Below are 27,505 nucleotides of genomic sequence, written 5' to 3' on the forward strand. Positions count from 1 at the left end.
GAGTTCACTTTGACCTCCAGGTTTGTCACAGCTGGTTTAACGTACTGTGTCAAGGTATCTAAATACACATTGGGGGTCTCAGTAGGGCTGCCAAGAGATTTGAACCCTGGTGGAGGAGACCTTCTCAATAAAAAAGTGTTTAAAAAAACGTTTACAGGCTGCAGTCAGTATGTGGTGCACTAAGAACAGAGTTAATGGTTTTAACCCTAGAACACTATCGCTGGGTGATTTACACCCGAGAAAATACATTTACATGATTTCTCACTCCTGCAGCTGTTTGCGTGTCGAGGAGTCTGTGCCATCACCAGGGAAGTCTCAAATGTCCCAGGAATGGGTGGACCAAACACCAGCTTTCCAGAGTCATTATTTTGTTTTAGGAGTTTTATTTTTCATTTTGTTAGACATGGCACAGTTGAAAGTAAAAGAAGACCACTCTAATTTGTCATGTGTTGTCATATTTTGATATATTTGATTACTTTTCATTGGTTATATTATACCGGGTAAAAATCACCCGGCATTAGTGATCGTGTTACTATTTATAGCGATAGTGTTCTAGGGTTAAATAAAACATGCAGGTTGCGACAGTTTGATGAAACAATGTCAGATAAGTGTTGTCTTTTGGTATCTTTTACAGTTTTTTGATATTGATGCCAACAGTCCTTTAGCATCTGGAATGACACTTGTAGCTTGTTTCCATTCACGCTCAGCTCAACAGCACTTGCGTCTGACAGCCTTCAGCCAGGGGTCAGATTTAGTTTTAGGCTGCCTGGTTCTTAACGGAGCCACAGTGTCCAAAGCAATCTGGTAGGTGGAATAAAACCATGAGCTCAGTTCCTCAGTCTGGCTGCACAAAAGCTCCGGGATTTTACAGTTCTGGTTAAAAACTGTTAAAAACTGCTCAGCAGTGGACGGGTCAAAAATACGACAGCGGCGAGCAGCAGCGCGGTTTAACTGAGGTACGGGCAAGAGGAACTTGAAGCATCACAGGACTGTGGTCAGAAAACACAGCATCACAAATCTCTACGTTAAAAACAGAAACAAACAGAAGAACCATGAGATAAAACAAGATCAAGTGTGTGTCCATGTTCATGTATGGGACTGACTGAATAGCACAAAGTTAGAATGCTTAGTCTGTTTTTTAGGCTATTTCACAATATGAAAATAAATAACTTATTAAAACAGATCATATACACATTCAATAACTAAGTGAAAATGATTGTTTTTGTTTTTTTATTTGCTAATAAAAGTGTCAGTGCAGTCAACCATCGTTTTTGTCCTCGTGCATTAGTTTTGATTTAGTTATCAAGTAAAATTTAATAGTAATTTTTTTACTTTGATTTTTGGGATGTAGGATGATCATTTTCATTTCTGTCTAACGCTGTGACATCTTCTTGTTCCAGCATGATTTCTTTCTCATTGACATTTGATGGGTTTTCAAGGTGTTCCATTAACATTACATCTTATTTATTATAATTTTATATGTGCGTGACTTGGAGCATGAACCAGAAATATGCAAGCCTCATGGAGGTTTTTTGTCTCTAAATGATCAAAATTAAAAATCTCGGTATCATCGGGACCTCATCCATCTAGTCGAGGAGCTGACCGCGGTCTAGACTACACTAAGCAGCAGCAGTGTACTCCTAGTATGTACAATGCATCACTATGAGACATAAATGCACACTTAGTGTGATGTATTCTTAACAACTTTGAATGATGGGGTATGAAGTGAGAGGCATTTAATGAACTGGAAGTGCTTCTCTGAGCCCTCACACACCCAAGACAGATTAGGAAGAGAGGGGAACCACCTTGCTGCATGAGTAGCTACGCGGTCAGGTTGACTTCCACATGGTTTGCTGGGGACGCTGCCATGTAGCCAGCCTGGCCTCAAATCCAAGACCCTGAAATGAGGAGAAACTCCAAGGTGTGAAATTGCATGTGTAAAAAATTGTAGGTTTAAGATAGCTTTTAAAAGTCCTGTGATAAACACCTGGATGAGCTTGATAATATCCCGAGGTCCGAGCACCTCTGGGTCAAACTCAACCTGAGCTTTGTTGGTTGCCAGTGCGACCGAAGCCATGAGGATCCCTCTGGTTAAGTTGAGCTTGGACTCGATGTTGTGGACACATGATGCGCACGTCATGCCTGTTATCTGCATGTGAAATACATGTGATGTGGAATTTGCACAAAATTCTGCATTATATGGTGTCCCGCAGACTTACAGTGAGGTCCAGCTTTCCATGTGCTACTGCATTATCCTCAATCACTTTGGCACCAAAGCCCAAGTCTTTGATGAGCTCAGTCACTGCAGTAGCATCCAGGACATGTGAATCATACTTCACCTCTGCCTTACCGGCCATTAGCGACACCAACACTGAGAAGATTCCTGGTTAACAAACACAGTACACTTTATCAACAATCTTCATCTCAGTTCAAATGCCTCATCCCTGGAAGTCGCTCACCTCTGTGTTTGAGCAGGTTCCTCTCGATGTTGGACACACAGGAGGCACAGGTCATCCCCGTAACGCAGATGAAGCATTTCTGTGCTTTTATCTCAGGCGAACTTGCAGATGGTGCCTGTGAACCCGTCCCATTGCTGACTACAGGCCTGTTTGTCGACATGTCAGAAAGTCCAAAGCTTACAGGCTGGGACTTTTCATGACTCTGAACACTCTTTATAGGTTCTGAAAGGACAAAAAAATATGGAGGCGCCATATAAGTTTGTAGCTCTACAGATTTATGAGGCTCAACTTAGAATCTTCAATCACCATAGTCCAACTAGAAATTTTAAAAACTCATCCTATTCTCTTCCTGAAGGGAGGGAGGATATAATCTCTTTCATTCATTTTTTTTGTCTGTTTGTTAGCAGTGTGGCAACCAGAGTTTTCGAATTTTGTGTGATGGTAGATAGCAATAACCAATAGATACCAATAACAGCTCAAGGTGATTAAATTTTCAAGAAAATCGGTCAAAGTCAAGGTCATACCAGATGTGAAAGTTAGTAAAATCTTTATATCACCCATAATTTTTCAGATTTCACAGCAATATACTAGGCCCTGTGGGACATGAGTACCTAGGTTGGCTAAGTATTTAACATTGACATTTATTGTTTAAGGTCAAAGTTGACCTTGGAAAAAACACTTCAAGGAATAATATCAAGTAATATATCCTGTGAAAAGGCCTGGAGAGGCATCACAGTGACGCCATAAAGTTTTGCAAAATCACGCATGCATGAATATATCTTAAAATGTCAAACTTTCACAACTTATAGAAGACAAGGGTAAAGATATAAAACTTTAGTATGTAATGCTTCAAGGTCAACGGTCAGGTTCACACAAATTAGGAAAAAGCCTTATTTTCCATGGGTCATCTCCAAACTTTAAAGCAATAGGAACATAAATTACTTGTTTGCTTGAACTCTTTAAAACATTGTATGCCTTCACAGTGAAACAAATGGATTAATGGATTGGATAACATGGTAGGAACTAACAACTCGGTCGTCAGAGAACATCTGCAGGTGGCATGATTCCCTGTTGTACTGGAAATATAAGGCGCACAAAGTAAACAGGAATGATTTTTGATTGTTTAATTCTCATATAGCTTCAAAGCACAGAATTGGAAACGAGCATGAATGGCATTTCTAAAGCAAGCTGGATTTATTTTATTTTTTTTACTTTAAATCCACAATCTTCTCCCACACCTTCTGCTAAACAGATAATGCAGAAGAGAAAATAACCAAGCATTTGCTTAGTTTGAGAAATTTGGATAGACTTTTTTACAGCTCACTGGCATATGATATACAACCACATGATATATAACTTCTATCCCAATAAGAGGCCAATAGAGGCCAATAAAACCTGACACTGAGAGCTGAGCAAGATAAAGAGAAATTAAAGAATTTGTTCATAATCTGCCTGCATTAATCCCTCATCTTGGCAGGCTGTTTCTGCAATTAAAGCCCTGGTAAGGATCAGAGTTTCACTGAGGAGTACAGTTGTCTGGTTCCCAGAGTAACCGTTGAGTTTCTGGTTTACTCTAAACAACATACCTCTTCTAAGAAACCCTTTAGATAGCATGTACACGATTTTACGGTTAATGGCAGACATTTCCTAAATGAAAGCAAACCCCTCCAAGGACATCAAACAATGAGTGCTTTTATACCTCGGGTGTAAAAACTAGTTCAAAGATACTTGAGTTCCCAACTCACTCCTTGCCTGACAGAAATACCAGATGAAGAGATGAGGTGCCACTGAGGCATGAGAGTTGTTTTTCATGTTCATCCCATTGGTCTGTGTATGCCTTTAATAATAATAATAATAATAATAATTATTATTATTATTATTATTATTATTATTATTATTATTATTATTATTATTATATTGCATAAAATGTAGACTTTTACTTTTTACCTCTTGTTTCTGTCTTGCCCTGACACCTGAGATCAGCCAATACAGCAGTGGGCCATAACAAATTAAAAATTGGTCAGATGATCCAGCTGTGCTACTGTTCTTGCATCTCTGGTGAGAGGCACTGAGACCAGATGAGAGGATTTGGGGAAATGATGTACAAACTCAGAAATGGAAAGATAGGGATAGGGAAAAAATGCACCAACCTGTGCCAAATTCTACCCAAAATAAATTAAAATGCACAACTTCTTGTCCAAGCCTGATCAGCTGGAGTCAAGCTAACACCTGCTACCATGTGAACTAATGGGTAAGGTATCTAGTTCCTGAGTGTTTGTGTCCCTTTATGTTGGAGAAGTTTTGGGATCTTTAGGTTGTGATCTGGACCAAGTGCTGCGGAGCTCAAGTAAGATGTTAAAGAAAAACAGGATGGCAAAAACAAATGCTAACTGTTCCCTGGATGTTCAGTCAGTTGTCACCCTCACTATTTATTAAGATTTGACACACTGAAAAAGAAAACTGAAATAATCCTAAAATAATATATTTTTTAAAAGCTTCATTAAGCAAACATTTATTTTTGTTACCTACCTTTAAGTGAGGCGTCAAAGCCCATGTCCTCAATAGCTGCCCTGAGCTGCTCTGGCTCTGTCAAATAGGGATCAAAGGTTATTGTTCCCTTTTCCGCCTCCAGGGACACCGCTATGAACCGCACTCCAGTCATCTGAGAGATCCTCCCTTCTATTGTCTGCACACAAGAGCTGCAAGTCATCCCTCCAATCAAAATGGTTACAGTCTGGGTGGAGGCATCCACCTCCTTTTTCTGCCAGAAACTTAAATCTTCTACTGATGGGTCCTCAGATAACAAAGCAGTATCAAAGCCCATGTCCTCAATTTTGTCTCTCAGCTCTTCATGTGTGACTAGAAGAGGCTGAAAAACAATCAGCGCTGCTTTGTCCTGAAGAGACACCTGAATATGTGAAACCCCCTGCAGCTCCCCGATCTGTCCCTGAATGGACTGCACACAGGACTGGCAGTGCATACCATCCACCCTGATCTGCACCACAGACTCCACGCTGTATCCCAAGGTCTGTAGTTCCAGGGCGATCTCTTTGGTTGGAATAACTGAAGCATCATAGTCCACCTTGGCCAAACTGTTGGGTACAGACCATGTGACAGTAGAGCTGGGCGATAGAACGATAACGATATGTATCGCGATATAACTTTTACTCGATAGAGAAATTAAGCTATCGCGATAGACCTCGCCGCTCTTGTCCTCTTAAAAAAAAAAAAAAAAAAAAAAAAAAAGGTCAGCCGATCCAAATTCCGTAGCGCAGAGCTGAACCAATCACAGCCGCAGCGTCACGTCGCGTGACTTGCTACATACAGCACAAGTGCCAAGCCGCACGTGTGTTTGTTTGGGAAGCAGCCAGCGGGTAATGGAGCCAGCGCATAATGGAGGAAATGAGTGTGCCGACTAGAAAAATCAACCGAGCGTGACCGAAGAGAAAACAGATGATGGTTCCAATGCCGGAGAGATTGTCGAACGGAAGAGCCAAAGAAGTTCCGTAGTGTGAAGGTATTTCGGCTATTTCAAGTCTGACAAAAAACAGAGTAGCGTGCACTGTAAATTGTGCTGAAAGCAAGTCTGGAAATACAATAAACTGGTGCATGCGTCACACTGTGCGCCACGTTATTTCTACAATACTGTTACTGTTAATTCTACTCTCTGCAGTGTTTAAATGCTTACATATACACACAGTTACTGTCCCTCCACACATACGACTCGGTTCTGCTTCTATGCCGCAGCTTTGTTTACTTTTTCCCACCGAGGCTTCTAGACTTCTGATTGGCCAACATTTCTGCACGGTTAGGAATCTAGCGCCACCTGCTGCTTTGGCATGTTCATAGCAGCGTTTTCCTTCATTTCTGCCTTTATGTGTGGACGGGATTATTTTTTAAAACGAAAACGGAAAATCTCCGTTTTCAAAAATACCCGTGTACGTGTGGACGTAGCCTCAGTCTCTGACTGGAAGCGCTAATTCGTCATTCGGCTTTTGTCAGACTAAAGTAACTGTTAAAACTGTTTGAAAAGCTAAGCTATACAACAAGGAGAGATTGAGAATTTCCTTTTAGTTCTCAGTTTATTTGATATTGACAAAAGTTAGTCAGTTTTGTCTGTTCTTCTGTAAAACAAACTAAGATTTATTTTTAGAATTTATATTTTGTTTCTAAGTGGAATTGACAATTTAGTCTGTTTCGTTTGTTCTATTTTGAAACTTAAACGCTTTAGCGGCTGCCTTTTGTGTAGTTTGCAATATTTGCCTTTATTTATCTGAAAAAGTCTCATGTTCCTTAAGTACATCTACCCTGTTGAACTTATTATGGGAAATAAATATTTAAAAACGAGCTGCTGATTATTTCACATTTTACTTGTGAGCAACGGCACATTTAAATCTTACAAATATAGTTATTTGGCTTATATCGTGATAGATATCGTTATCGCCTGAAATGAAAAAAACATATCGTGATATGAAAAAATTTCATATCGCCCAGCTCTATGTGACAGCAATTATTCCATTCAGGCTGCAGATTCTGGTTTGGATGATGTGGACCTCATGCTCAGAGGTGATCCGCTGAAGTTTAAAAGATGCTCTTGAGGCAGCTTTAGGTGGAGGGCAGAGCTCAGTTTGGCTCCCATACTCGTAGGCCAGGTTTTCAAAGCCTTGTTTCTCAATGTCATGGTCATTCTCCTGGAAGGACAACAGAAGAGCATATCAATTCAGCATTTTATTTTTTTTTGGAAATGTAGGGAAAATAATTATTACAATTTATCTTAAAATTACAATATCTTAGGTCATATTTTAAGAATAAAGGCCGTCTTTACAGAATGCTATTATTAAGATATGTAGTAAGACAGAAGGATAAGATCCAGAAACCGTAGTGTAAGGTAATTCTATCAGGCTTCTGCTATTTGACGTCTGTGAGCATCAGAACTGGAACATCACAGCAACTCTGACCTAAATTATTCAGATGACACAAAGCTCTACATATAAGCGTCACCACACATTTAAAAGCCCCTAAAAAGTGCTTTGCACATATCAGTTTTTTATATATATATATATATATATATATATATATATATATATATATATATATATATATATATATATATATATAAGTTTTTGGTACCTCTCAAGTGCAATCTAAGACATTTATGGATTGAAAAATGAGATGCTAGATAGATGGCTCAGACACTACTGGACACTTTAAATCCACTATAAGGCTGTCATGTCAGGAGACCACATGATTGGCCCTTCACCTAAGCCTCCCAGCATGACTCTGCTTAAAGACATCTCATTGAACTGAGGGGAAAAGCCAACCCTTATAAAAAAGAAAATTAAGCAGAGTTGCACTTGCATTAACATCATTTTATCCATTTCATCACAAACACAATGCACAACAATTTCTATTACAACACAACAGATGTCTCTGATTTAGAGAATAATCAGTGGGAATCTGTGCATTGAGTTCAACTTCTATTTTGTGTTAAAGCAAAAGCAAACACTGCAATGTTGACTCATGATCAAAGTGCAGCAGCACTGAAATAAATCACACAGGAGAAATTTTACAAATTTCACACCATCTTTTACATTTCCAGTGTTCTCATACCAGTCCATTACTGTATACATGCTGCAAAAAATATACAAGTGCATTTGTATCACAGTCTACTTAAGCTCAATGCAAAGCTCACTGCCTGGTAAATATAGAGAATTTAACTGACTAAACTGACATGTTGTCATCCTTTTCACATGCTACATAACTACTCTTTGTAAATAGGCCTACATACTAACTGCATCATACGGAAGACTATTTGAACGTTGACACTGAGGATTGGAAAATGTTATTCCCATGTTAACCTTGATTCTGTGATATTTAAATGAGAAGTTAATAAACAATAATCAGATGTAAGTACATTCAAGCAGAAATAAGAACCTCCAAGTACCTGTTAAACTGTGTTATTTGTCAAATGACAATTTTAAAAAAATCTTTAATCAAAAATAAATAAATAGGTGATTCTACCCTTTGGAAAAAGGCAAGCATTTTACCCTTATTTAAGTGAATAAGCTTAAATAAACTAACATTCCAAAATGCACAATCTGCTGCCTACCTGCATCATGAGCACCTGCGTCACGCCGTAACTGCATGTTATGTAAATATGTTCTTTCAGGTGTCATGGTCTTATACCAGACATTTTTTTTGGGTTTTTTTTTTAACAGGCACTATTGACTCGGTAGATGTTGCACCAATCAGATCCATCAACTGAGGTAATCTACCTGTTAACATCAGGCTCATGTCATTGATTGGTTTTAGGTTTAGTATTAAGGTACGGGGACTGGAAATGTTTGTTAGTGCAGTAATCAAAAGGGCCAGTTTAGTAGAAAGTGATTAATATATTGCAGTTATTAACAAGAATGCAAGAGGAGCATTGGTTTCTTTTTTATTTATTTTTTTTAGTAATTTAATTAATACTTTAGTTTGAAATTCATAAAGCTCATGTCCATCAAACATATAACACCATTACCATTTGAGAAATGAAAAACGCAACATTGTTGCCATTAAGCATGACAAGTATCTAGCTGACAGGATAAAGGTATGTTTATTTATCTACAGTTCTGTTCTTTTAATTACTTTTAGTTCCACTAAAAGAGGGGGAGTAGCAGAAGAATGTGTGACGTGCTCAAACACAGCTGGATCAAATGCTTGAATTAGCTCTTCAGCATGGCATCAAGTTTGGCAAAGGCCTGACAACAAGCCATTCATTTGATTCAGGTGTGTCAGAACAAGGATGCATCTAAAAGCTAAAGAAAAAAAGTAGTTCTCCAGGACTGGAGTTGGAGTCCCTGTGCTAGGCTCTATGTACACATAAGAAGTGGCCTTTGGTGATCGGGGGCAGTTATCGTACATGACTGACTCACTCGGTGCCTGTACTACAGGGTTACTTGTCTGCATTTTTGGGGGGAACAGGACCTGACTGTCGTCTGTTTTTGGACACAGTTCAGAGAATCGGGCCATCCAAAACACATAGCAGAGGATGGTTTCGATCCATTGACCTCTGGGTTATGGGCCCAGCACGCTTCCGCTGCGCCACTCTGCTGGACAGCACTCCAGATGGGACTCGAACCCACAATCCCTGGCTTAGGAGGCCAGTGCCTTATCCATTAGGCCACCGGGGCAGATGAGTGCTTGACTTCCTTTCTTTGGAGGTTGTTTCGGGGTTCGAGTGAGAGCCATGGTTTCAAGCTGGTTTTTAGTTCAAAGATGAAGCTGTATTTAAGAACATTTGAGAAACGCTGAGAAAATAAATTACACTCTGGGCAACTCAGTGTCCAGAACTCTGGCCAGCCAACACGCTGTGCTTATTGCTCCACTTTATTTGGGGGCGTTTATGTTGTCTGTTGAGACTTGTGAAAACACATGAAGACCAGAGAGTACCAACGATTTGAATCACTGAATCTAGTTCCACTAAAAGAGGGGGAGTAGCAGGAGCATGTGTGACGTGCTCAAACACAGCTGGATCAAATGCCTGAATTAGCTCTTCAGCATGGCATCAAGTTTGACAAAGGCCTGACAACAAGCCATTCATTTGATTCAGGTGTGTCAGAACAAGGATGCGTCTAAAAGCTAAAGAAAAAAAGTAGTTCTCCAGGACTGGAGTTGGAGTCCCTGTGCTAGGCTCTATGTACACATAAGGAGTTGCCTTTGGTGATCGGGGGCAGTTATGGTACATGACTGACTCACTCGGTGCCTGTACTACAGGGTTACTTGTCTGCATTTTTGGGGAACAGGACCTGAGTGTCGTCTGTTTTTGGACACAGTTCAGAGAATCGGGCCATCCAAAACACATAGCAGAGGATGGTTTCGATCCATCGACCTCTGGGTTATGGGCCCAGCACGCTTCCGCTGCGCCACTCTGCTGGACAGCACCCCAGATGGGACTCGAACCCACAATCCCTGGCTTAGGAGGCCAGTGCCTTATCCATTAGGACACCGGGGCAGATGAGCGCTTGACTTCCTTTCTTTGGAGGTTGTTTCGGGGTTCGAGTGAGAGCCATGGTTTCAAGCTGGTTTTTAGTTCAAAGATGAAGCTGTATTTAAGAACATTTGAGAAACGCTGAGAAAATAAATTACACTCTGGGCAACTCAGTGTCCAGAACTCTGGCCAGCCAACACGCTGTACTTATTGCTCCACTTTATTTGGGGGCGTTTATGTTGTCTGTTGAGACTTGTGAAACCACATGAAGACCAGAGAGTACCAACGATTTGAATCACTGAATCTAGTTCCACTAAAAGAGGGGGAGTAGCAGGAGCATGTGTGACGTGCTCAAACACAGCTGGATCAAATGCCTGAATTAGCTCTTCAGCATGGCATCAAGTTTGGCAAAGGCCTGACAACAAGCCATTCATTTGATTCAGGTGGTTAACAGGCTTTCAAGATGGCGGCGCACGTAGTTGCAGCAGCTCAGTGTTCTACCGATCGATGCTATGTTTGGATAATTTTGTACGCCTTATGTTTGTTTTTGTGTTCTACCAGCCAAGCGAATAACATCTATAGCCGACATGATCTCCTCAAGATTGGAGTAAGCTACCGCGAGAGCGTGACTAGCAAATTTGTCCGCTTACACAAGATACCGGTGGAAATAGCGAGGAGTCCGGGCTCCCCATGGATTGTTATCCCTTCGGGGTGGAGGCGCAGGCGGCGTCGAGAGAGAAGGAGACGGCGAGGCTGCAGGGCCGGCGCGCTAGCCAGGCTACGGAGGCAGCCACTCAAACCACCGCTCCCCAGCCTATTCATCACAAATGCCAGATCCCTCGCGAACAAGTTGGACGAATTGAGATTGCAAATAGCAGCAAATAACTTCATCAAAGACTCATGCATCCTTCTTATCACTGAATCCTGGCTACATCAATCCATTCCAGACTCTGCTATTGAGCTAGCAGGCTATACCACACAGCGACATGACCGAACAGTGGACTCCGGTAAGCGCAAAGGAGGGGGGCTCTGTATGTATGTGAACAACAGCTGGTGTACCAACACAGTGATAATAGACCGTCACTGTTCACCGGACATTGAATATCTGACTGTTAAATGCAGGCCCATCTACCTACCTAGGGAGTTCTCCGTTGTCATAATAACAGCTGTTTACATACCACCAGATGCTAATGCTAACTCTGCGATCGCACTCCTGCATACAAACATCAATAATAAACAGAGCACTTACCCTGACGCTGTACATATCGTAGCAGGGGACTTCAATCACGCAGACTTAAAAAGAGCAATCCCCAAATTCCACCAGCACGTCAAGTGTGCCACTAGGGGTGACAAGATTCTGGACAAAGTTTATTCCAACATCAAAATGGGCTACAGGGCCAGACCTTTGCCACATCTGGGTCAGTCTGACCACTTGTCACTGTTTCTAATCCCTGCATATGCCCCCCTCAAGAAAACTGCTCTTACCATCACAAAGAATATTACCATATGGCCAGAGGGTGCCTCTCAGCAGCTGCAGGACTGTTTTGACAGGACTAACTGGGATATCTTTGAACATCAGGACTTGGAAATGTTCACAGACGGTGTCCTCTGCTATATAAAACACTGCATAGACACTGTTACAGCAGTCAAACGGATCCGGGCTTATCCCAACCAAAAGCCCTGGATGACCCGGGAGGTCAGGCAGCTGCTGAAGGAGAGGAACATTGCGTTCAGGTCTGGCAACAGGGATTACTACACCACAGCCCGATCCAACCTGAAGAGAGGCATCAGAGAGGCAAAGGGGGACTATAGGAGGAGGATCGAGGACCATTTGAAGAGTAATACCAGCCGGCAGGTGTGGCAAGGCATCCAGCACCTAACCAACTATAAGATCAATCTCGGAGCTGCGGACGGTGACCTGGAGCTGGCAGAGGAGCTGAATATCTTCTTTGCCCGCTTTGAGACCAGGGTACCGGAGGTATTGGAGCCACAGCAGCAACACGCCACCCATAGCAGCACCACCCTCACCCTGGAAGAGCACGAGGTGAGGCGCATGCTGCAGGCTGTTAACCCGAGGAAGGCGGCGGGTCCTGATGGTGTGCCAGGTCGAATATTGAGGGATTGTGCAGGACAGCTGGCTGGGATCTTCACCAGGATTTTCAACAAATCCCTCGCACAGGCGACTGTCCCACTCTGCCTGAAGTCCTCCACCATAGTCCCCTTGCCTAAGAAGCCCCACATCACCGGCCTGAATGACTACAGACCGGTGGCACTCACCCCAGTGGTAATGAAATGCTTTGAGAAGCTGGTCCGCAGACACATCACAGCAGCCCTGCCCCGCAGCCTGGATCCACACCAGTTTGCCTACAGAGCAAACCGATCCACGGAAGACGCTGTAGCCACAGCACTCCATGCTGCATTAACTCACCTGGAAGAGCATGGTAGCTATGTGCGGATGCTCTTCGTGGATTACTGCTCAGCTTTTAACACCATCCTTCCACACAAAGTGGTGGCCAAGCTACAAGACCTGGGGCTTCCATACAGCACCTGCATGTGGATCAATAGCTTCCTCTCGGGCCGTAGACAGAGAGTCAGAGTTGGCCATCACACATCCTCAGCCCTGAGTCTCAGCACTGGCTCACCCCAGGGCTGTGTGCTCAGTCCACTGCTCTACTCTCTCTACACACACGACTGCACTCCTCGCCACCACAGCAACATCTTTGTGAAATTTGCAGATGACACCACAGTGGTGGGGCTCATTTCCAAGGGAGACGAGTCTACGTACAGAGACGAGGTGGAGCAGCTGACGTCATGGTGTAAGGCCAATAACCTCCTCCTCAACACTTCAAAAACCAAAGAACTCATAATAGACTTCAGAAGGAAAAAGGCAGAGATCCAACCACTATTCATAAATGGGGACTGTGTAGAAAGGGTGGCAAGCTTCCGCTTTCTGGGAGTCAATATAGAGGAGAACCTTTCCTGGAGTGTGAACACCTCCGAGCTGCTGAAAAAGGCCCAACAGAGACTGTACTTCCTGAGAATTCTCAGGAGGAATAACATCACACAGAGACTGCTGGTGTCCTTCTACAGAGCCACCATTGAGAGTGTTCTAACTTACTGCATATGCATCTGGTACACTAGCTGCACAGGGGCTCAGAGGAAAGCACTCCAAGGGATCATTAACACCGCCCAAAAGATCACTGGCTGCCCTCTCCCCACACTGGAAGTTCTACACAACGCCCACTGTTTTAAAAAGGCCCAAAACATCATAAAAGACACCTCACATCCTGGCCACTCCCTGTTCGAACTGTTGCCCTCAGGCAGACGGTACAGGGCAATCAGAGCAAGGACTAATAGACTCAAACACAGCTGTTATCCAACTGCAATAACACATCTGAATACTACAAAAAAATGTCCATCACGCCACTCTTGTATTAATCTATGCACGGTCTGAAGCATGTGTGTGGGAATGTATGTGAATGTTTTACTGTTATATCTTATTAGTATTTTAAGTATTCTATCTATTTTATTTATTGAATTTTATTGTTTTATTTATATTTTGATATTGCTAGGGATGATGCAATGATCGGGGACCATTCTTAATTTCGTTGTTCTCATGACAATGACAATAAAGTTTCTGATTCTGATTCTGTGTGTCAGAACAAGGATGCGTCTAAAAGCTAAAGAAAAAAAGTAGTTCTCCAGGACTGGAGTTGGAGTCCCCGTGCTAGGCTCTATGTACACATAAGGAGTCGCCTTTGGGATCGGGGGTAGTTATGGTACATGACTGACTCATTCGGTGCCTGTACTACAGGGTTACTTGTCTGCATTTTTGGGGAACAGGACCTGAGTGTTGTCTGTTTTTGGACACAGTTCAGAGAATCGGGCCATCCAAAACACATAGCAGAGGATGGTTTCGATCCATCGACCTCTGGGTTATGGGCCCAGCACGCTTCCGCTGCGCCACAATGCTGGACAGCACCCCAGATAGGACTCGAACCCACAATCCCTGGCTTAGGAGGCCAGTGCCTTATCCATTAGGACACCGGGGCAGATGAGTGCTTGACTTCCTTTCTTTGGAGGTTGTTTCGGGGTTCGAGTGAGAGCCATGGTTTCAAGCTGGTTTTTAGTTCAAAGATGAAGCTGTATTTAAGAACATTTGAGAAACGCTGAGAAAATAAATTACACTCTGGGCAACTCAGTGTCCAGAACTATGGCCAGCCAACACGCTGTACTTATTGCTCCACTTTATTTGGGGACGTTTATGTTGTCTGTTGAGACTTGTGAAACCACATGAAGACCAGAGAGTACCAACGATTTGAATCACTGAATCTAGTTCCACTAAAAGAGGGGGAGTAGCAGGAGCATGTGTGACGTGCTCAAACACAGCTGGATCAAATGCCTGAATTAGCTCTTCAGCATGGCATCAAGTTTGGCAAAGGCCTGACAACAAGCCATTCATTTGATTCAGGTGTGTCAGAACAAGGATGCGTCTAAAAGCTAAAGAAAAAAAGAACAGTGCCTCTCCAGGACTGGACTTGGAATCCCTGTGCTAGGCTCTATGTAGACATAAGAAGTGGCCTTTGGTGATCGGGGGTAGTTATCGTACATGACTGACTCACTCGGTGCCTGTACTACAGGGTTACTTGTCTGCATTTTTGGGGGGAACAGGACCTGACTGTCGTCTGTTTTTGGACACAGTTCAGAGAATCGGGCCATCCAAAACACATAGCAGAGGATGGTTTCGATCCATCGACCTCTGGGTTATGGGCCCAGCACGCTTCCGCTGCGCCACTCTGCTGGACAGCACCCCAGATGGGACTCGAACCCACAATCCCTGGCTTAGGAGGCCAGTGCCTTATCCATTAGGACACCGGGGAAGATGATTCCTTAACTTCCTTTCTTTGGAGGTTGTTTCGGGGTTCGAGTGAGAGCCATGGTTTCAAGCTGGTTTTTAGTTCAAAGATGAAGCTGTATTTAAGAACATTTGAGAAACGCTGAGAAAATAAATTACACTCTGGGCAGCTCAGTGTCCAGAACGCTGGCCAGCCAACACGCTGTGCTTATTGCTCCACTTTATTTGGGGACGTTTATGTTGTCTGTTGAGACTTGTGAAACCACATGAAGACCAGAGAGTACCAACGATTTGAATCACTGAATCTAGTTCCACTAAAAGAGGGGGAGTAGCAGGAGCATGTGTGACGTGCTCAAACACAGCTGGATCAAATGCTTGAATTAGCTCTTCAGCATGGCATCAAGTTTGACAAAGGCCTGACAACAAGCCATTCATTTGATTCAGGTGTGTCAGAACAAGGATGCGTCTAAAAGCTAAAGAAAAAAAGTAGTTCTCCAGGACTGGAGTTGGAGTCCCTGTGCTAGGCTCTATGTACACATAAGGAGTCGCCTTTGGTGATCGGGGGCAGTTATGGTACATGACTGACTCATTCGGTGCCTGTACTACAGGGTTACTTGTCTGCATTTTTGGGGAACAGGACCTGAGTGTTGTCTGTTTTTGGACACAGTTCAGAGAATCGGGCCATCCAAAACACATAGCAGAGGATGGTTTCGATCCATCGACCTCTGGGTTATGGGCCCAGCACGCTTCCGCTGCGCCACACTGCTGGACAGCACCCCAGATGGGACTCGAACCCACAATCCCTGGCTTAGGAGGCCAGTGCCTTATCCATTAGGACACCGGGGCAGATGAGTGCTTGACTTCCTTTCTTTGGAGGTTGTTTCGGGGTTTGAGTGAGAGCCATGGTTTCAAGCTGGTTTTTAGTTCAAAGATGAAGCTGTATTTAAGAACATTTGAGAAACGCTGAGAAAATAAATTACACTCTGGGCAACTCAGTGTCCAGAACTCTGGCCAGCCAACACGCTGTACTTATTGCTCCACTTTATTTGGGGACGTTTATGTTGTCTGTTGAGACTTGTGAAAACACATGAAGACCAGAGAATACCAACGATTTGAATCACTGAATCTAGTTCCACTAAAAGAGGGGGAGTAGCAGGAGCATGTGTGACGTGCTCAAACACAGCTGGATCAAATGCCTGAATTAGCTCTTCAGCATGGCATCAAGTTTGACAAAGGCCTGACAACAAGCCATTCATTTGATTCAGGTGTGTCAGAACAAGGATGCGTCTAAAAGCTAAAGAAAAAAAGTAGTTCTCCAGGACTGGAGTTGGAGTCCCTGTGCTAGGCTCTATGTACACATAAGGAGTCGCCTTTGGTGATCGGGGGCAGTTATGGTACATGACTGACTCACTCGGTGCCTGTACTACAGGGTTACTTGTCTGCATTTTTGGGGAACAGGACCTGAGTGTCGTCTGTTTTTGGACACAGTTCAGAGAATCGGGCCATCCAAAACACATAGCAGAGAATGGTTTCAATCCATCGACCTCTGGGTTATGGGCCCAGCACGCTTCCGCTGCGCCACTCTGCTGGACAGCACCCCAGATGGGACTCGAACCCACAATCCCTGGCTTAGGAGGCCAGTGCCTTATCCATTAGGCCACCGGGGCAGATGATTCCTTAACTTCCTTTCTTTGGAGGTTGTTTCGGGGTTCGAGTGAGAGCCATGGTTTCAAGCTGGTTTTTAGTTCAAAGATGAAGCTGTATTTAAGAACATTTGAGAAACGCTGAGAAAATAAATTACACTCTGGGCAACTCAGTGTCCAGAACTATGGCCAGCCAACACGCTGTACTTATTGCTCCACTTTATTTGGGGGCGTTTATGTTGTCTGTTGAGACTTGTGAAACCACATGAAGACCAGAGAGTACCAACGATTTGAATCACTGAATCTAGTTCCACTAAAAGAGGGGGAGTAGCAGGAGCATGTGTGACGTGCTCAAACACAGCTGGATCAAATGCCTGAATTAGCTCTTCAGCATGGCATCAAGTTTGGCAAAGGCCTGACAACAAGCCATTCATTTGATTCAGGTGGTTAACAGGCTTTCAAGATGGCGGCGCACGTAGTTGCAGCAGCTCAGTGTTCTACCGATCGATGCTATGTTTGGATAATTTTGTACGCCTTATGTTTGTTTTTGTGTTCTACCAGCCAAGCGAATAACATCTATAGCCGACATGATCTCCTCAAGATTGGAGTAAGCTACCGTGAGAGCGTGACTAGCAAATTTGTCCGCTTACACAAGATACCGGTGGAAATAGCGAGGAGTCCGGGCTCCCCATGGATTGTTATCCCTTCGGGGTGGAGGCGCAGGCGGCGTCGAGAGAGAAGGAGACGGCGAGGCTGCAGGGCCGGCGCGCTAGCCAGGCTACGGAGGCAGCCACTAAAACCACCGCTCCCCAGCCTATTCATCACAAATGCCAGATCCCTCGCGAACAAGTTGGACGAATTGAGATTGCAAATAGCAGCGAATAACTTCATCAAAGACTCATGCATCCTTCTTATCACTGAATCCTGGCTACATCAATCCATTCCAGACTCTGCTATTGAGCTAGCAGGCTATACCACACAGCGACATGACCGAACAGTGGACACCGGTAAGCGCAAAGGAGGGGGGCTCTGTATGTATGTGAACAACAGCTGGTGTACCAACACAGTGATAATAGACCGTCACTGTTCACCGGACATTGAATATCTGACTGTTAAATGCAGGCCCATCTACCTACCTAGGGAGTTCACCGTTGTCATAATAACAGCTGTTTACATACCACCAGATGCTAATGCTAACTCTGCGATCGCACTCCTGCATACAAACATCAATAATAAACAGAGCACTTACCCTGACGCTGTACATATCGTAGCAGGGGACTTCAATCACGCAGACTTAAAAAGAGCAATCCCCAAATTCCACCAGCACGTCAAGTGTGCCACTAGGGGTGACAAGATTCTGGACAAAGTTTATTCCAACATCAAAATGGGCTACAGGGCCAGACCTTTGCCACATCTGGGTCAGTCTGACCACTTGTCACTGTTTCTAATCCCTGCATATGCCCCCCTCAAGAAAACTGCTCTTACCATCACAAAGAATATTACCATATGGCCAGAGGGTGCCTCTCAGCAGCTGCAGGACTGTTTTGACAGGACTAACTGGGATATCTTTGAACATCAGGACTTGGAAATGTTCACAGACGGTGTCCTCTGCTATATAAAACACTGCATAGACACTGTTACAGCAGTCAAACGGATCCGGGCTTATCCCAACCAAAAGCCCTGGATGACCCGGGAGGTCAGGCAGCTGCTGAAGGAGAGGAACATTGCGTTCAGGTCTGGCAACAGGGATTACTACACCACAGCCCGATCCAACCTGAAGAGAGGCATCAGAGAGGCAAAGGGGGACTATAGGAGGAGGATCGAGGACCATTTGAAGAGTAATACCAGCCGGCAGGTGTGGCAAGGCATCCAGCACCTAACCAACTATAAGATCAATCTCAGAGCTGCGGACGGTGACCTGGAGCTGGCAGAGGAGCTGAATATCTTCTTTGCCCGCTTTGAGACCAGGGTACCGGAGGTATTGGAGCCACAGCAGCAACACGCCACCCATAGCAGCACCACCCTCACCCTGGAAGAGCACGAGGTGAGGCGCATGCTGCAGGCTGTTAACCCGAGGAAGGCGGCGGGTCCTGATGGTGTGCCAGGTCGAATATTGAGGGATTGTGCAGGACAGCTGGCTGGGATCTTCACCAGGATTTTCAACAAATCTCTCGCACAGGCGACTGTCCCACTCTGCCTGAAGTCCTCCACCATAGTCCCCTTGCCTAAGAAGCCCCACATCACCGGCCTGAATGACTACAGACCGGTGGCACTCACCCCAGTGGTAATGAAATGCTTTGAGAAGCTGGTCCGCAGACACATCACAGCAGCCCTGCCCCGCAGCCTGGATCCACACCAGTTTGCCTACAGAGCAAACCGATCCACGGAAGACGCTGTAGCCACAGCACTCCATGCTGCATTAACTCACCTGGAAGAGCATGGTAGCTATGTGCGGATGCTCTTCGTGGATTACTGCTCAGCTTTTAACACCATCCTTCCACACAAAGTGGTGGCCAAGCTACAAGACCTGGGGCTTCCATACAGCACCTGCATGTGGATCAATAGCTTCCTCTCGGGCCGTAGACAGAGAGTCAGAGTTGGCCATCACACATCCTCAGCCCTGAGTCTCAGCACTGGCTCACCCCAGGGCTGTGTGCTCAGTCCACTGCTCTACTCTCTCTACACACACGACTGCACTCCTCGCCACCACAGCAACATCTTTGTGAAATTTGCAGATGACACCACAGTGGTGGGGCTCATTTCCAAGGGAGACGAGTCTACGTACAGAGACGAGGTGGAGCAGCTGACGTCATGGTGTAAGGCCAATAACCTCCTCCTCAACACTTCAAAAACCAAAGAACTCATAATAGACTTCAGAAGGAAAAAGGCAGAGATCCAACCACTATTCATAAATGGGGACTGTGTAGAAAGGGTGGCAAGCTTCCGCTTTCTGGGAGTCAATATAGAGGAGAACCTTTCCTGGAGTGTGAACACCTCCGAGCTGCTGAAAAAGGCCCAACAGAGACTGTACTTCCTGAGAATTCTCAGGAGGAATAACATCACACAGAGACTGCTGGTGTCCTTCTACAGAGCCACCATTGAGAGTGTTCTAACTTACTGCATATGCATCTGGTACACTAGCTGCACAGGGGCTCAGAGGAAAGCACTCCAAGGGATCATTAACACCGCCCAAAAGATCACTGGCTGCCCTCTCCCCACACTGGAAGTTCTACACAACGCCCACTGTTTTAAAAAGGCCCAAAACATCATAAAAGACACCTCACATCCTGGCCACTCCCTGTTCGAACTGTTGCCCTCAGGCAGACGGTACAGGGCAATCAGAGCAAGGACTAATAGACTCAAACACAGCTGTTATCCAACTGCAATAACACATCTGAATACTACAAAAAAATGTCCATCACGCCACTCTTGTATTAATCTATGCACGGTCTGAAGCATGTGTGTGGGAATGTATGTGAATGTTTTACTGTTATATCTTATTAGTATTTTAAGTATTCTATCTATTTTATTTATTGAATTTTATTGTTTTATTTATATTTTGATATTGCTAGGGATGATGCAATGATCGGGGACCATTCTTAATTTCGTTGTTCTCATGACAATGACAATAAAGTTTCTGATTCTGTGTGTCAGAACAAGGATGCGTCTAAAAGCTAAAGAAAAAAAGTAGTTCTCCAGGACTGGAGTTGGAGTCCCTGTGCTAGGCTCTATGTAGACATAAGGAGTCGCCTTTGGTGATCGGGGGTAGTTATGGTACATGACTGACTCATTCGGTGCCTGTACTACAGGGTTACTTGTCTGCATTTTTGGGGAACAGGACCTGAGTGTTGTCTGTTTTTGGACACAGTTCAGAGAATCGGGCCATCCAAAACACATAGCAGAGGATGGTTTCGATCCATCGACCTCTGGGTTATGGGCCCAGCACGCTTCCGCTGCGCCACACTGCTGGACAGCACCCCAGATGGGACTTGAACCCACAATCCCTGGCTTAGGAGGCCAGTGCCTTATCCATTAGGACACCGGGGCAGATGAGTGCTTGTCTTCCTTTCTTTGGAGGTTGTTTCGGGGTTCGAGTGAGAGCCATGGTTTCAAGCTGGTTTTTAGTTCAAAGATGAAGCTGTATTTAAGAACATTTGAGAAACGCTGAGAAAATAAATTACACTCTGGGCAACTCAGTGTCCAGAACTCTGGCCAGCCAACACGCTGTGCTTATTGCTCCACTTTATTTGGGGGCGTTTATGTTGTCTGTTGAGACTTGTGAAACCACATGAAGACCAGAGAGTACCAACAATTTGAATCACTGAATCTAGTTCCACTAAAAGAGGGGGAGTAGCAGGAGCATGTGTGACGTGCTCAAACACAGCTGGATCAAATGCCTGAATTAGCTCTTCAGCATGGCATCAAGTTTGGCAAAGGCCTGACAACAAGCCATTCATTTGATTCAGGTGTGTCAGAACAAGGATGCGTCTAAAAGCTAAAGGAAAAAAAGAACAGTGCCTCTCCAGGACTGGACTTGGAATCCCTGTGCTAGGCTCTATGTAGACATAAGAAGTGGCCTTTGGTGATCGGGGGCAGTTATCGTACATGACTGACTCACTCGGTGCCTGTACTACAGGGTTACTTGTCTGCATTTTTGGGGGGAACAGGACCTGACTGTCGTCTGTTTTTGGACACAGTTCAGAGAATCGGGCCATCCAAAACACATAGTAGAGGATGGTTTCGATCCATCGACCTCTGGGTTATGGGCCCAGCACGCTTCCGCTGCGCCACTCTGCTGGACAGCACCCCAGATGGGACTCGAACCCACAATCCCTGGCTTAGGAGGCCAGTGCCTTATCCATTAGGACACCGGGGCAGACGAGTGCTTGACTTCCTTTCTTTGGAGGTTGTTTCGGGGTTCGAGTGAGAGCCATGGTTTCAAGCTGGTTTTTAGTTCAAAGATGAAGCTGTATTTAAGAACATTTGAGAAACGCTGAGAAAATAAATTACACTCTGGGCAACTCAGTGTCCAGAACTCTGGCCAGCCAACACGCTGTACTTATTGCTCCACTTTATTTGGGGGCGTTTATGTTGTCTGTTGAGACTTGTGAAACCACATGAAGACCAGAGAGTACCAACGATTTGAATCACTGAATCTAGTTCCACTAAAAGAGGGAGAGTAGCAGGAGCATGTGTGACGTGCTCAAACACAGCTGGATCAAATGCCTGAATTAGCTCTTCAGCATGGCATCAAGTTTGGCAAAGGCCTGACAACAAGCCATTCATTTGATTCAGGTGTGTCAGAACAAGGATGCGTCTAAAAGCTAAAGAAAAAAAGAACAGTGCCTCTCCAGGACTGGACTTGGAATCCCTGTGCTAGGCTCTATGTAGACATAAGAAGTGGCCTTTGGTGATCGGGGGTAGTTATCGTACATGACTGACTCACTCGGTGCCTGTACTACAGGGTTATTTGTCTGCATTTTTGGGGAACAGGGCCCTGTTTCAGGAAGCCGGTTTAGTGGAAAAACTGAGTAAGTATACCCTGAGTTAACGAAAACTCTGGGTTTTCGGTTTCACAAAGCGAGTTCAGATGAAGCCTCAGTGAGTCACTATGACGACACACTCCGTGAAGCTAACCTGCCCCCTAGCAGGTTTACTACAACTAACCCTGACTGTCTCCGCCCCTTTGTCGGAAACCTGACAGTAGGAAGTGTCGGACATGGCGTGCCCCTTCCTTGAAGAGCCAGTAGATTGTGAAGCCCAAATTCTCCGCAGAGCTCTCCGCCGGGAGGAGTGATCAGAGCGCGTTTGGACATTTTATCATTTCCTGATGATTTTCTGTGCGAACGTTACCGTTTCTCAGCACAATCTATAAGTTATTTGAATAACATCCTCAGGCCATATATTACGCATGTGACACATCGCGGACATGATCTCAGTTCATTACATATTATTTGTATTGCACTTCGGTTTTTTGCAAACGGGAGCTTTCTGTATAATATTGGTGACGCTGAGCACGTTTCCAAGGCTACCGTCTGTCAGGCAGTCAGGAATGTTACAGTTGCACTGAAACGTCTCCTGTACTCGTTTGTGGTGTTCCCCGGTCATAGACCCACAAGATTTTTCAAAGAGGGATGCCACAAAATTGCAGGTATCAGGATGACCAAAACTTAATTTATGATGTGGTGATATTTGAACTACTACTTACATTTTACATTTATTTTCACGGTTCCCAGGCGTGATTGGCTGTATAGATGGCACTCACATTCCAATCATTGCTCCTTCAGTAAATGAAGGAGACTATGTGAACAGGAAGTCTTTCCACAGCATCAATGTACAGGTACATAGTTCCCTGTAGCATTTCAAACTAACAAATTATTTCATTATAGTAATGGATGCTAATTTGTGTTCTCTGCACTGTGAAGATCATATGTGATGCTGCCAACATTATCACAAATGTGGAAGCCAAGTGGCCAGGCTCTGTCCATGACTCACAAATATTCCGTGAATGTACACTGAGCACAAAATTTGGACATGGTGAGTTGAGAATACTGTAAAATATATAAAGACCAATTGCTTCAGGGACATTTGAACTGAAGTGTATCCTTCTGTCTTAGGAGAGTTCACTGGCTACTTGCTTGGTGATAGGGGGTATCCATGTTTACCCTATTTGCTTACCCCTTACCCTGACCCTGAACCGGGCCCACAGCAGCGATATAATCTGGCTAATTGCAGGACAAGAGCCAGAATTGAAATGACTATCGGAATGCTTAAGGCCCGGTTCCAGTGCCTGCAAAGACTCAGAGTCACCCCAGAAAGGGCATGTGACATTATTGTGGCATGTGTGATTCTTCACAACATTGCCACAATTAGAGGAGAACACTGTCCTTCTGAACCAAACATCAGCAGTGATCCAAACCATGAACATCCTGACCCTCCCACGGACATAGAAGATGGAAGCGCAGTCAGAGACACCATATGTCACAATCATTTCTTTTGACCCATCACCTCAACATGTTGAAAGAAGAATAAACAGATTTTTTGTTCAACTGGCTTTATTGGTCGCCTGTATTTCCTGTACACAAAGTATTAAAAGATGTAAACCTCATAAAGTGTCTCTGTTGCTTCCTCCTCTGTAACAGCTGTCAATGTTTCTTCATTATTTTCCTGTAGTAAAGAAATAAACAACATTGCTGTTCTACTGTAAACTCATATAATCTGTGGAGTATTACTGACAACTGCATGTTGGTCTGGCTCAACAGGAGGCTGCACCAGATGCAGTACACCACCACCATCAACTGATAGAATATGAGGTTTATACAGGTCACTTATAACTTACAAGGGACCAAATGGCAATTAACAAACATACCAATCACCTTACACTTCATTGTCATTATGCTCTCAAAGACAACCAAGACTGAGGGAAGGCAAAATCAGTAGGAAAATAACTTCACTACAAAATAATCCATTATGGTAAAGAGTTTATCAAATGAATGAGTAGCACTGCAAAGGTGACTGTGAAGAAAGGATGTATGCACATCATGTATTATTTTGAATTTACCTCTTATGTGGGCACTTGTGTCTTGCGGGGTTATTGACTCAGAGGATGTCCCCGCAGAGATGCCTTCGGCCACAGGGCGCCCACTGTTTTGGCTGAGGGCAACTGCTCAGCCTCTGTGAGTGGTGGAGGACCCCCACCTGTTTTTCGGGCCTCCGCTTTTTTTCTGTTGGCTATAACGGGTCACATTTGAGCATACAGAGTAAGCAAATATGTACTTGTAATGTGCTCAGATAATTTCAATAAGTGCTTACAGAAAGAAAATTAATGTAGCCTCTAACTGCAATTGATTTACATGGGACAACAGACCAAGCACTATGGCTCATAATACAATTACACCTCACCTGTTTGGACTATATTTTTATATTTCATTTTTACTTGCTGCCAGGAACGTTTGGGGCCTGTTGGGTTGCACCTGCGCTCACATCACATCACAAAATAAAATGTATAAAATAACAAATAAAATAACGTGTTAAATGGGTGGAAATCCCTAGATCAATGTTTAAATTAACACTCACGCATTGACTCTGTCGGCTATGTTTTGCCATGCATGCTCCCTTTCTTTTGCAGCTGTGGCTGTGTTACTTTTTTCCGCGGAATTTGCATGTTATCGGCATATGCTGCCATCAGAATTTCGGCCTCAAGCGCTGTGAAATACATTGACCGCGCCTTCTTTCCCTCCGTCTCCATGGTGACTCGCTTAATCTGTGCTCTGCTTATCAGGGCTTTATGTATCCTCGTCCTTCACTTGGGGTTAAAGCAACTCCGCGTTGACTGAACTAATTGTTATCAGCCTTTCTGAAACCGAATATTCCGAGTTGGACAGTTCGGGGTTACTCAACCCTGAGTATCGTTTTTCACTCTGAGTTTTCTAAACCGGCTTCCTGAAACAGGGCCCTGGACCTGAGTGTCGTCTGTTTTTGGACACAGTTCAGAGAATCGGGCCATCCAAAACACATAGCAGAGGATGGTTTCGATCCATCGACCTCTGGGTTATGGGCCCAGCACACTTCCGCTGCGCCACTCTGCTGGACAGCACCCCAGATGGAACTCGAACCCACAATCCCTGGCTTAGGAGGCCAGTGCCTTATCCATTAGGCCACCGGGGAAGATGAGTGCTTGACTTCCTTTCTTTGGAGGTTGTTTCGGGGTTCGAGTGAGAGCCATGGTTTCAAGCTGGTTTTTAGTTCAAAGATGAAGCTGTATTTGAGAACATTTGAGAAACGCTGAGAAAATAAATTACACTCTGGGCAACTCAGTGTCCAGAACTCTGGCCAGCCAACACGCTGTACTTATTGCTCCACTTTATTTGGGGGCGTTTATGTTGTCTGTTGAGACTTGTGAAACCACATGAAGACCAGAGAGTACCAACGATTTGAATCACTGAATCTAGTTCCACTAAAAGAGGGGGAGTAGCAGGAGCATGTGTGACGTGCTCAAACACAGCTGGATCAAATGCCTGAATTAGCTCTTCAGCATGGCATCAAGTTTGGCAAAGGCCTGACAACAAGCCATTCATTTGATTCAGGTGTGTCAGAACAAGGATGCACCTAAAAGCTAAAGAAAAAAAGAACAGTGCATCTCCAGGACTGGACTTGGAATCCCTGTGCTAGGCTCTATGTAGACATAAGGAGTCGCCTTTGGTGATCAGGGGCAGTTATCGTACATGACTGACTCACTCGGTGCCTGTACTACAGGGTTACTTGTCTGCATTTTTGGGGGGAACAGGACCTGTGTGCTTGACTTCCTTTCTTTGGAGGTTGTTTCGGGGTTCGAGTGAGAGCCATGGTTTCAAGCTGGTTTTTAGTTCAAAGATGAAGCTGTATTTAAAAGCGAGACATTTTAAATAAGAATAAGAAAGAAAAGTATTTCCTTGTGCCCCCCTCTCCCTGTTAATGCCCTACCTGGCCCCTGGCAACACTTTGCTAGACCCGCCCCTGCACAGTTACCAGCTGTCAGCTACATAAAAAAAGGATCTTGGTGTTATTTGTCTCTCAGAAACAGTTCATAACTTCAACTCATTCATGTCACCTAAAAGGTAAACCTGTATCTCCATCACTGTTCAGCTCTGATGATTCAGTAAGGACATCTCCTGGTTTCATCTTCATGTTTCCCTCTCACCACATATCCAAACCGATATCATGACCAGCAGCTTTACAGCTGTGGCTCCAGCAAACATCAACTGATACTAGAAATTAATATTAAATAAATTCTAACAACAGCTGATCAAGCTTAAACGTGCTGCTGTTGTTTAGCGTGACATCCGCTGGTTTCCTGTTTCTGGCGCAAAGTGGGCAATAAATAAACAAGAGAGACGATCAGCTGATCATTGATCAGTTTCATGATTAAAGTAGCAACAGAAGAGGGAGGGGGGGGGGGATAAGAGAAGAGGCAGCTGTGCAGCGTAAAAACAGAATAACTCCAGCTTTTTGTCTTTTGCCATTCTAGCTAAAGTACGGGACAAACTGCGTCTCTTCTCAGCTCAGTACAAAACACGTAATATTTTCTCTGAATGAGGGACCATTCCACTTTTTAAGGCGCCGTTGGCAACTCTACTAACTAACCTTATGAATAAAATAAAGTTTACTATCTGTCACGGTCTGGCTGGCAGACCGTGGGGATGTGTGGTGAAGGAGGACCCAGGCGCGGTGCACTATGTATAAACAGTGTATTTATTTACAGTGTGCAACAAAGTAACAATAAATCCCCGTGTTTTCCCAGACTCCCGTGTTGTGTCTCTCCGTGAATAGTCCGTGTCTTTGTGCTCTCCGCTCCCGTGTCAGCACCCCCCGGTGCTCGCTGCTCTCGTGTCTTCCACGCTCCTCCTGCGGGAAACAATAGACGCAGCCGTCAGGACACATACAACTGCGGGCATACACGCACACTAACTTAACTGAACAGAAGACTAACGTGGAGTCTCATGCAATGATCCCGCGTCGGTGGGAGCTCCAAGACTCTCTTAAGTAGCTCCCCCGACGAGGCCTGATCAGCAGCAGGTGTGTGGCTTCGGGTGTGGCC

General features: G+C 44.5%; 1 protein-coding gene and 6 non-coding genes across 7 annotated transcripts; all 7 read right to left on the reverse strand.

The window, feature by feature from the left end:
- Nucleotides 1-1,540: 1,540 nt before the first annotated feature.
- LOC112430427 (copper-transporting ATPase 2-like) lies at nucleotides 1,541-5,521 on the reverse strand. Its single transcript, XM_076880393.1, has 5 exons — nucleotides 4,989-5,521; nucleotides 2,460-2,681; nucleotides 2,220-2,383; nucleotides 1,988-2,149; nucleotides 1,541-1,898 (listed from the first exon to the last, which is right to left on the reverse strand). The coding sequence occupies exons 1-5, from the start codon at nucleotides 5,437-5,439 to the stop codon at nucleotides 1,830-1,832; spliced, it is 1,068 nt and encodes a 355-aa protein (XP_076736508.1). The 5' UTR covers nucleotides 5,440-5,521; the 3' UTR covers nucleotides 1,541-1,829.
- A 4,040-nt stretch (nucleotides 5,522-9,561) lies between these two features.
- On the reverse strand, nucleotides 9,562-9,634 carry trnar-ccu (transfer RNA arginine (anticodon CCU)). The gene has a single exon. It is a non-coding gene; the product is annotated as a tRNA-Arg (tRNA).
- A 748-nt stretch (nucleotides 9,635-10,382) lies between these two features.
- Nucleotides 10,383-10,455, reverse strand: trnar-ccu (transfer RNA arginine (anticodon CCU)). Its single transcript has one exon. It is a non-coding gene; the product is annotated as a tRNA-Arg (tRNA).
- Nucleotides 10,456-16,059: 5,604 nt separating this feature from the next.
- trnar-ccu (transfer RNA arginine (anticodon CCU)) lies at nucleotides 16,060-16,132 on the reverse strand. The gene has a single exon. It is a non-coding gene; the product is annotated as a tRNA-Arg (tRNA).
- Nucleotides 16,133-16,880: 748 nt separating this feature from the next.
- Nucleotides 16,881-16,953, reverse strand: trnar-ccu (transfer RNA arginine (anticodon CCU)). Its single transcript has one exon. It is a non-coding gene; the product is annotated as a tRNA-Arg (tRNA).
- Nucleotides 16,954-20,903: 3,950 nt separating this feature from the next.
- On the reverse strand, nucleotides 20,904-20,976 carry trnar-ccu (transfer RNA arginine (anticodon CCU)). Its single transcript has one exon. It is a non-coding gene; the product is annotated as a tRNA-Arg (tRNA).
- Nucleotides 20,977-21,732: 756 nt separating this feature from the next.
- trnar-ccu (transfer RNA arginine (anticodon CCU)) lies at nucleotides 21,733-21,805 on the reverse strand. The gene has a single exon. It is a non-coding gene; the product is annotated as a tRNA-Arg (tRNA).
- Nucleotides 21,806-27,505: the final 5,700 nt, after the last annotated feature.

This window comes from Maylandia zebra, linkage group LG23 (assembly GCF_041146795.1).
Source record: "Maylandia zebra isolate NMK-2024a linkage group LG23, Mzebra_GT3a, whole genome shotgun sequence".
Classification (NCBI taxonomy): domain Eukaryota; kingdom Metazoa; phylum Chordata; class Actinopteri; order Cichliformes; family Cichlidae; genus Maylandia; species Maylandia zebra.